Here is a 10,466-nt window from a genome sequence, read left to right as displayed (position 1 = left end):
AAAAATTATGCAGGCAGTCTCCTAAAATGCAAACAATAGTCAACAGTGACTAATAGAGCTGAATATACACATCTCTATCTTCTTTTCCACAAACAATAAAAAAGAATAAGGAAGAAGGCCGGTTCGAGAAGTTCATGGATATATTTAAGAAAATTCATATAAACATATCATTAGTGGAAGCCTTGAAATAAATGTTCAATTATATCAAAATCTTGAAAGATATTCTCACCCATCAAATAAAATTTGAAGAATTCGAGGTGATAGCGTTTAATGAAGAGCGTAGTGCAATATTGCAAAATAAGGTCCCAAAAGGAGATAGATCCCGACTTATTTACAATTCCAATACCAACTAAAGGAAAGAAGTTAGGTCGAGCATTATGTTATTTGGGATCAAGAATTAATCTGATGTCGTTATCTATTTACCAAAAGTTAGGTATTGGTTTAGCTAGATAAACTAAAGCTACCCTCCAACCAACATGTTGATCTTTCACTCATCTAGAAAGAAAAACCGAAGATATTCTAATTCAAGTGGACAAGTTCATATTTCCAGCAGATTTTATCATTTTGGAATATGAAGCATACCATGACGTACCAATTATCTTGGAGAGACCATTTTTGAAAACTGGGAGAACAATTGTAGAGGTCCACAAGAGAACTATAATGTTGAGAATGAACTTGCAACAAATAGAATTTAATATCAATGCCAACATAAAATATTCAGCAGTAGTAGAGGATTGATAAAAATTTTATAAATTGATAGAGAATCCAGTTGCAAATTGTTGGAACAAGCAACAAGAAGAAGACAACAGCTGAAACAATTGCACTAAACAACCAGCAGAATTGGATGAACTCGTAAGATATGTTTAATCAGTGGAATTAGAGGAAAGAAAAATTTTATCAATCTAAGTCATCTATTGAGAGCATTCCCTTGAACTACGTCTTAGAAGAACTATTTGATATATGGAGAATAGATTTCACAAAATTATTTCCACCCACTGCAGGATAGAGAGTTTCGAAGGGGCATCATTTCTTTTAAAATGGATAACTAAAAAAAATGAGGAAAAGGGAGCTGACAAACCGTAAACAGGTAACAAGTTCCCTGGAAACCAAGTTATTTCTTTTTCTTTTTATTTATGCACTTACATAGTTGCATTACTTTCCTTAGAATGATATTTTTTTTCTAGACTTTATTTTTACTCTTTATCGTGAACAACTCGCAAGCCCCAATGAAAGGTAATCAACTTTTGTATGAGAATTAATTGTATTTAGATGTGGTTAATTTCAGCTATTAGGGAGGCCAATTGCTTTTAGTCCATACTAGGATGTGATCGATGACAAATCTTATTTTCGTGTAAGTGCACGTTGCCTCATAGTTTCTTATTCATCTACATTTGCATTTGGTCTTACTTTATTTAAAATCATGTACACCTTTTCATGCAAGAACATGCAATGACACGAACACCAACGAAGAATTTTTATAATGGAGAGATCCAAATTCGTCCAAGAAGATTTGCTAACTCCTCCAAGAAAGAAGTCCATATGGAAAAAAGAAATGGAGAGAAAATAATTATTGTGCATTCTCGGCTAAGCTTGAAATGAAAACNATAATTATTGTGCATTCTCGGCTAAGCTTGAAATGAAAACACAGCAAGGGGGACAAGAAATTGGCTGCTACACATCATAATTCAAATGCTCCAGCAAGCATACAACAACAGGTGGACAGATAGCAGACTGATAGCAGAAATAGGTTGACAAATAACAGATTTATAGCAAAAGTATTTCCAAGTTTTTTGGAGGAAATTTTTAAAGAATGGAGTCACAAAAAATCTCCACATGGGGTAGAAGAGGAAGAGAACGCTTCCTCTAACGGTGCATAATGTAACACCCCAAAAATGAAAGGAATTAGATTCAACAAGAATAGGCCGCTCATGTAAGACCCAAATGATTAAAAGGGGAGAAATTAAAGGATTAGGCAAGATGATGATCTCAACCAAGTCATTCTTATACCCTAACAAGTAATGTTAAGAGTTTAAGACCTATGTAAAAAGGATTGGAAAGTAAANCAATTATGAAGGATCTTCCCGGATTTTTAGTTCCTTATCTAGAAGGAATTTCAAGATGCTCACGAATGAAAAAAATGACCAACATGAGATCAAGGATTTTTAGAAAAATTATGGATTTTTCAGGAAAAATAATATTAAAATATTCGGAAAGTGCCAAATTACCATAATACCCCTGGAAGAATGGGTAACTACGAAAATGCCCCTCTGATCAGAATCAGAGCATCTACAGTGACCATCTGAGAAATATCTCTCGAAACTCAAATCTCAGCCGTTGGATCTTTCCCCAATTTTGATAAGATCTAGACAACGGACAGATCATCACATCCAACGGCTGGTATTCAAAACTAAAGTTGGTAAAGCCCTGATCAGAGTGGATTTTCCGACGAATTATCTAGAACTTTCAATCTCCGAATCACGCCGATTCTAGAACTTTCAATGTCGGTTTAAGCTCCTCTTATAAAGTTTGAAGTAGGAGCAACAATATGGAACAAGACTCGAGCAAGGTCGAGCACCCATTCGAGAGTTATGAGCGTTTAGTTTGTGGGTATCGTACTCTCGGGTTTCTTCCAAATTCGAGAGCAATTCTCCACCATTCCTCCTCAAACTTATTCCTATAGTTTCTAAACAAGATTACCCACAATTTTTATGAAGGAATCATGAGCTGAAACGTCGTAGAACAAGATACCCAAGAGATTGAAAATTCGATGTTTCGGGTGAGTTGCATACCAAGAATAATTTCTCGAAATTAAGGACCCACACACAGACGTTCCTCCAAACCAAATCCTATAGCATGAGGAAAGGATATGGAAGAGGTTCCATGAAGAAATCGGGCCTTGAAAACCCCTCGAATCATTATGCTCTCAGAAATCCACCACCATATCTGGAAGACATGTATCATTATGCTCTCAAAATTGAAGACCAATTGAAGGAAGAAAAAGAGCATTAAAAAAGGTACACATCAAAAGAGCATTAAAAAGGGTACACATCACAACCTAACAACTTTTCAAATTCTAAAACTTGGAACAAAAATAGTTTTGTGAATAGAAATGAATCGATGTCACCAAAAAAAAAAAGTTTGTGACTGCTAAAATAGTGGAGGCTGAGAGTTCTAATGGTAAAAAGAATGAAGCTTCAAAGACGGTAAAGGAGAAGTCTAATTCTATTCAACGTTGGAAGTGCAAGAGGTTTGGACACATGAGCAAAGAGTGTGTTAATAAAAAAATTATGGTGATAAAGAATGGTATACTTGATTCAGATGATGAATGTGAGGATCATGATTCACAGCTTGTGGAAGAAATTGCAGCATATGATGATGAGTATATTGAAGAAGGTAATTCCATATCTTTAATCACAAGAAGGGTACTCAATGTTCAAATCAAGGAAGAGAAATTTGAAGATCAAAGGGAAAACTTGTTCCACACAAGATGTTTGATCAAAGGAAACCCATGCAGCTTGGTGATTGATAGTGGAAGTTGCATAAGTGTGGTAAGCAACTTCGTTTAAAAAGACTTCAACTTTCTGTCCCTCCACATCCAAAACCGTACAAACTTCAATGGTTGACAAACAATGAAGAAATTAAGGTGAACTCCCAAGCTCTTATTTCTTTTACTCTTGGAAGATATAAAGATGAAGTACTTTGTGATGTCGTACCAATGCATGCGGGGGACATCTTGTTCGGCCGACCTTGGCAATATGATAGAAAGGTAACATTTGATGGTTTGATGAACAAGTATACTTTTACTTTGTATGAAAAGAAATTTACTTTACTTTCGTTGTCTCCATACGAAGTACATTGTGACCAACTAAAATTAGAGAAGAAAAGAAAAGAATATGAAGAACAACAGTGGAGAGAAGAAACTAAGATTGAAAAAAAAAACAAGAGAAAAGTGAGGGGGCAAAGGATGAGTGAAAACCAAGAAAGAAAAAAAGGGGAGAAAAAAATATTAGTAGAGAAAAAAAAAAACAATATTCAGTTATTGTCCGGAAAGAACGAAGAATTTGATTTGAGGACAAATTCTTTTAATGAAGGGGGATGATATGAATCCAACAACTGATCACTTCTATGTACCCGAACGAGCAATTACAAGAAGGAATACAAAGAAGATTCAAGTATCAAATCAAGAAAATAATGGAGTGGCTGACATTGGAAAGTGATTAGAAGACTTGCCATTGGTAGTTGAATTACCAATTAAGATAATTTATGAAAGCCACATTTTCTTCAATTTGTATTTAATAGCATTTATCAGTGATTTGTAGTCCGTGGTTCAACTTTATTAGGTTAGGGTTATCTTTTGGGCCTATTTAAAGGCATGTAATATTCAATGTTTGGAAATCAATGGTTGAATACAAACAAAACCTTTGTGTTTTCTTGATACTTTTTGGTGTTATTCTTTTCAAACCTTACTTTAGGTTTGATGTTAAAAATCGATTCATTGGATTAGCCATGATCAAGCTAATTTTGGAGTGAGTCGTCTTGGTATATAACTGATGGTGTTAATATAACACATGCGGAAGCAATTTGGATCTTAGACACTCTATTTATAGAGTTTCACCAAGGAAGGTTTTTCACCACCGAAGACCTTCCATTACCATGATCACTCTATTTATAGAGTTATGTTTGTATGTTCATAATGGTTTTTTTTTTAAGAAATTTTTAAAGAATGGAGAAANCGATCTGTGCTATGGATAGGAGAGATTGATGAAAGAATACGGTTAGGTTATGGGTAGAAGTGGAAGAGAACGCTTCCTCTAACTGTTCATAACGAATAGAAATATCTTTGAACACACCCTTTACAACCTTAATGTCCTACTTAGAAGCACGAATCCATATTTTTTGGTTATTTTTATTTTGTTGTTTGTATATAATTTTGAATGGTGTCCATGCATGCACCTTAGAAGCAAGGGTTTTATTAGCTAGAGCAATATATCATGCATTGTCGAATATGAAGTAGGGATCTTTTGGGTAAGAACTAGGAATCCAATGTAAAATTATTCACTGATAAATAAAACAGTAAGGTAAGAGATGTGCTTCTTAAAAAAAGTTTATTATAACTATGAGTTAATAAGTGACTTAGCCAAAGAAGTTATTAACCTAGAAAGGAAGCTGATTGATGTTAAATGTCTTTTTTTTTTTTTTTTCCCTCTCTTGATTAGTATATGTAACTCTCATATGTTACTACGTCTAAATTAGTCCTTATTTTCTTTCTTTAATTTGTTTCTTTGTCGTTATTCGTATTGCTCCGTTAATACCCTTGTTTATGTGTTGAGTAGGTTGTCCATTCACTTTGAATTGCACCTAACTCTATAACATACATTGTCTCACATCCCAATTTCTTTTGGAGTGTGATTTGTGTGTGCTCAATTGTGAGGGTGAGTTTGTAAGGGAGTGATACATTGATTCGAGTGTTGAGTGCTAAACACGAGTTAACTATATTTACGAGTGAACACACATGAGGGAGCGCTTGTTTGGTCCTTTTTTTTTCTTTTAACTTTCATTTGTAGCATGGAAAATCGAGACGACAATCCTAACATTACTGATGCACGATTGAAAGAAGCACAACAATGAATTATGGAAAGACAAATTCGAGGAATGGAAGAGTTGACTGATCGAATAGGCAGATTGGAGATTCAAAATAAAGCTCGAGAGGGGATTCCACTACCTGCCTAATCTACCGATCAATATGAGGAAGACAATTCTGATCAACACGAGGATAATCCACAGGCGGTTGGTCGTGGCTTGATGCGAGGGAGAGGCCGTGGAAGAAGGTATCATAATTTACCACAATGAGTTCCTTATGACGATAGAATTGATCATAACGTGGGGAGAATCAAATTAAAACCTCCCAAGTTTTTTGGCAAAACCTATCCAGAGGAGTACCTTGAATGGGAGAAAACGGTGGAGTCAGTGTTCAACTATCATAATTTTAGTGATGAAAAGAAGGTACTGTTATCCTTTGCTCAATTCAAACAATATGCTCAAATTTGCCGGGATAAATTGATGTCAAGTAGGAGAAGAAATCTTGAAGAACCAATTGATTCATCAAACACAACGTGAAGATTTTAAGAACGATCTAACTCTCCTTTTTACAAAATTCGGGAAATTTAGAAGTTATCTTCAAGCGTAGATTATGAGAAAAAAAAATATCAAACACAACAGTTCTAGATTTAGATGGATTAAGAAAAAGATGTGAATCAAAGTTTATTTGATCTTCAAATAAACATGCAAATGATTTCAAAGAAATGATAAAGATCATTTATAATCACAATCGCAAGAAAAAATATCATAAGATTTTTTTTTTCTTTTTCTATTTTTCTTTTTTTCTTTTTCTTTTTTCAAGATCTCAATCTGATCTTAGGAAGAAAATGAAAAAAAAAAAGTAAAAAGTTATGAATAATGGCGGAAATGACAGCAATAAAATAAATTGACAGATTTAAAGAAAAGATAAACAATAGCAGAAATGAAAGATAAAATCAATTCTAGAGTCGGCCACAAAGATGTAAACCCAGGCTCTGATACCAAATTGATAAGGCATCCCTAATCCTCAGCCCAACGATCCAAGCTTTTGTTTTAGCAAGAACCCTTGAATCAAAGTAATCAACACCTCCTTATACGAAATTTGGATCAACCAAGAGAGAAGACTAGAATTAGATTACCTCTTATGATCGAAGATCTAGAAGCAAGATCTAGAAGCAAGATTTGGAACCTTGTTCTAAATTGAGTCACTCCACAATCTAACTTGATCAAGGCTTGATTGAATGGCTCGAGTGCAATTCTTCCACAAGAATTGTTTGAAACTTAGAAATGGAAAATATGATGCTCGGATTTCTAAGGAAAATGTCTCAATTTAAGAACTGAATTACATTCATCCACGAATCTGAATTTTACATAACATAGTGTGGGTATTCCCATTTAATCTCCACAAGAGAATAAATTAAATTGACCATTTGACTTTTACTTAATTTAGAAATTAAAAATAGTTCTTTCTACCGAATATTGATGTGCTTGAGAGGCTAATGCAACAAGTTAAAAATTAATTGAGTCCTCTTCCGGTAGGTTTAAATTCTGTTGTTGACATTTTTGAATCGATATTTTTTTTAATCTTCTTGGCAATAGGTTGTTGACATTTTTGAATCGACATTTTTTTTAATCTTCTTGGCAATAGGTTTATTTGGAACACCCTGATTCTTATCCCTTATTATTTAAAAACCATCGTAGGGGTTGCCTCCAACCTCAAACTACTATGGATGTGTACATGATCCACATGTGCGAGTGAGAATCCCCAAAGAGCTCGCACACCCCCTGGACCCTCTCTGGTCACTAATCTATAGCGAGGATCGGAGGTTAGCGAAACCCTTGGTGTCATACTCCCCATGAACACCTTGATCATCATACTGTGCGGGTTTGCACTAATAATCATAAATGAGGAAGTATCCCGATGTATATTTACATACAAAATGCATGAGTTTCCTATAGTATTCACCTTTAAATCATCTTTAAGACACAACCCTATATACCTTTCACACATTCATCTAAGTAACATGCACGCATTGGCCTTCATACATTCATCATCATTTACATTAACTAAGGTTGTGTCTTTGAAAACTTGTCGTCATAATGCATCGTGACATTTAATACATGCACAACATCTTAATATGGAACATCGTCATATTAAGTCATTCCATCATCATACGTCTCATCATCTTATTATTATGCATCATCATCATCATGTCAACATCATGTACATCATCACATCATCATATAACATCATCACGTAATTATCTAACGTCATCAAGTCATCATATAACATAATTACATCATCATCTAACGTCATCACGTCATCATATAATATTATCATACCATCACATCATCATATAACATTATCACATCAATCATCTTTAGCCAATTTTAATTGATTCATTTTCTTCTTCTTCTTTGCTTTTAATGGTGTTCGCAATTATCTTTGGCCAATTTTAATAGATTTTTTTTTTTTACCATTTAATGTTGTTGATCATGATTTTCTAAAATGATTGTAAAAATCTAAATAATTGATATAGAATAGGAAGAGATGAAGATAACTTTTATTCTCTCAGGTTAAACGTGTGTAAAGTAGTATTCTCGGTTTCCTCTCTCCTAGAAAATACTATCTTTCCTTTTCTTTTTGTTCTTTTGTTATGTTCTTTCTTTTTTTTCTCCCCGAAGAAGTGATCATTATGTTGTTGGAGGAGGTGTTGTAATAAAATAAAATAAAAGTTAATTTTGAATATAAACTTGTCCTTTTATTTTTTAACTTTTAATTGGATCAAAATTGTACCAAAAAGAACTTTAAAAATGTCTAATTTAAAGCTCTAATATTTTTTCATCAAAATATTACTAAAGAAGTTCTCTTATACGTCCAATAAATTATAAATATTAATACTATTTTTGAAAATTTATGAATATTTTTTAAACACGAAATAAAGTTATATTTATATAATGATAAACTTATTTTTAAAACAAAAGTAGTGATCATAAGATTTCTGCCTTAAATAGTTAAAGGGCTTAAATTAAAAAAGTTGTATCGCTTATTGAGAACATCTTTCTCGCCAATCAGCTTATCTTCTCTGGATGGTTGATCTTCCGTACAGTCTGCAATCACTCCGCTGGCTGCAACGGAGGTGGCCGAGAGGGGAAGAGAAACGCTGCCGGGGGTGGCGGAGAGGGGAAGAGAAACGCCATCGGGGGTGGAGATTTAAAGAAGCTTTGGGCAGGAGATGGTGGAGAGGGGAAGAGAAACGCCGCCGGTGGCGGAGATTTAAAGAAGCTTCGGGCAGGAGGTGGTGGAGAGGGGAAGAGAAACACTGCTGGCGGAGGACATTTAAAGAAGCTTCTCTCAGGAGGTGGCGGAGAGGGGAAGAGAAACGTTGCTGGCGGAGGAGATTTAAAGAAGCTTCGCTCAGGAGGTGGCGGAGAGGGGAAGAGAAACGCCGCCGGAGGTGGAGATTTAAAGAAGCTTCGTGCAGGAGGTGGCGGAGAAGTGAAGAGAAAAGCCGTTGGAGGTGGCGGAGAAGTGAAGAATAAGGCAGATAGAGATCTATGGGAATGCTTCAGGTCAGACCATGAGTCAGCAATAGCAAGAAATGGATGAGAGAATAGTGGAAAAATGAATAGGAATAATATGATGTTTTGAAAAATGGAAGATGGCATGATGTTTTGTTCTTTCTTTATGATGTTTGATGATTATGAAGATGGCATGAAGATCTCAAACAATATATAGGAATAAGACACATTTTGAAATAGTAAATACTAAATTTGTCTTTTAAAAAATTAGTTAAAAAAACAAACAAATAAATTTAAATATTACCATAACTCCTTATATGTTCTTACCAAAATTTATGAAATATTGTCCCATTCTTAAATAAATATATAAAAACTCTAATTTTCTGGTTGATTTTATCAAAATAAACTTAAATATTTGATTCGTTGACAAAAAAAATATCAGAGACTTAAACAATAATTGCACGTTTTGTTTTGGTTAAAACTTTGATTTTGAGAATGAAAGATAATAGTGTGATTTTATTAATCAACATCTCAATAAAATATTTAATAATTTGTAATTTTAATACATTGATAGATTAAAATGAAAAATGTAAGGCGTGATTCGGACCGGCCGGTAGCTTAAGTGTGTTTTGCAAATCTTGAATTATAAAATACAGGTTAAATTAATAAAAATACTCTAAAGTTTCAGTCATACAATTAAACTTCCAACCGAGATAAAAATGCTGTTAAATATTAAAAAATTTTAAAAAATATTTTATCGATAAGATTAATATAGAATTTATTTTTTAATATTATAGATTCATAATTTTTAATCTATTATAAGATAAATAGATAAACATATAAACATATCATTAATATATGAATTGTTTTCTTAATTTTGGTGTCTTATAGCATTCAATATATAGAAATTTTTTAACCATTAATAGTATCCACCACAACTTGTTCAATATAATATGGAATGTCTATCTGTCAACAAGCTCCTAGCTCCTACATAATATGGTGACTTATTGAGATATAATATTTGAAGTATATATTATTTATGGAATATATCTTAGATATTATATCTTAATATTATTTCTTTATGATTTGATTTATCNTTTTGAGAATGAAAGATAATAGTGTGATTTTATTAATCAACATCTCAATAAAATATTTAATAATTTGTAATTTTAATACATTGATAGATTAAAATGAAAAATGTAAGGCGTGATTCGGACCGGCCGGTAGCTTAAGTGTGTTTTGCAAATCTTGAATTATAAAATACAGGTTAAATTAATAAAAATACTCTAAAGTTTCAGTCATACAATTAAACTTCCAACCGAGATAAAAATGCTGTTAAATATTAAAAAATTTTAAAAAATATTTTA

The 10,466-nt window shown here is 33.2% G+C and overlaps 1 protein-coding gene across 1 annotated transcript; it reads left to right on the top strand.

Moving 5' to 3' along the window:
* Positions 1-3,287: 3,287 nt before the first annotated feature.
* LOC111784462 (circumsporozoite protein-like) lies at positions 3,288-9,187 on the top strand. The gene is made up of 2 exons (XM_023665160.1): positions 3,288-3,393; positions 8,688-9,187. Exons 1-2 carry the CDS (start codon positions 3,288-3,290, stop codon positions 9,185-9,187), a joined length of 606 nt encoding a protein of 201 aa, XP_023520928.1.
* Positions 9,188-10,466: the final 1,279 nt, after the last annotated feature.

This window comes from Cucurbita pepo, unplaced genomic scaffold (genome assembly GCF_002806865.2).
Source record: "Cucurbita pepo subsp. pepo cultivar mu-cu-16 unplaced genomic scaffold, ASM280686v2 Cp4.1_scaffold000203, whole genome shotgun sequence".
NCBI classification, from domain to species: domain Eukaryota; kingdom Viridiplantae; phylum Streptophyta; class Magnoliopsida; order Cucurbitales; family Cucurbitaceae; genus Cucurbita; species Cucurbita pepo.
Note: the sequence above shows the minus strand (reverse complement) of the source record. Positions and strands in the feature narration are given on the sequence as shown.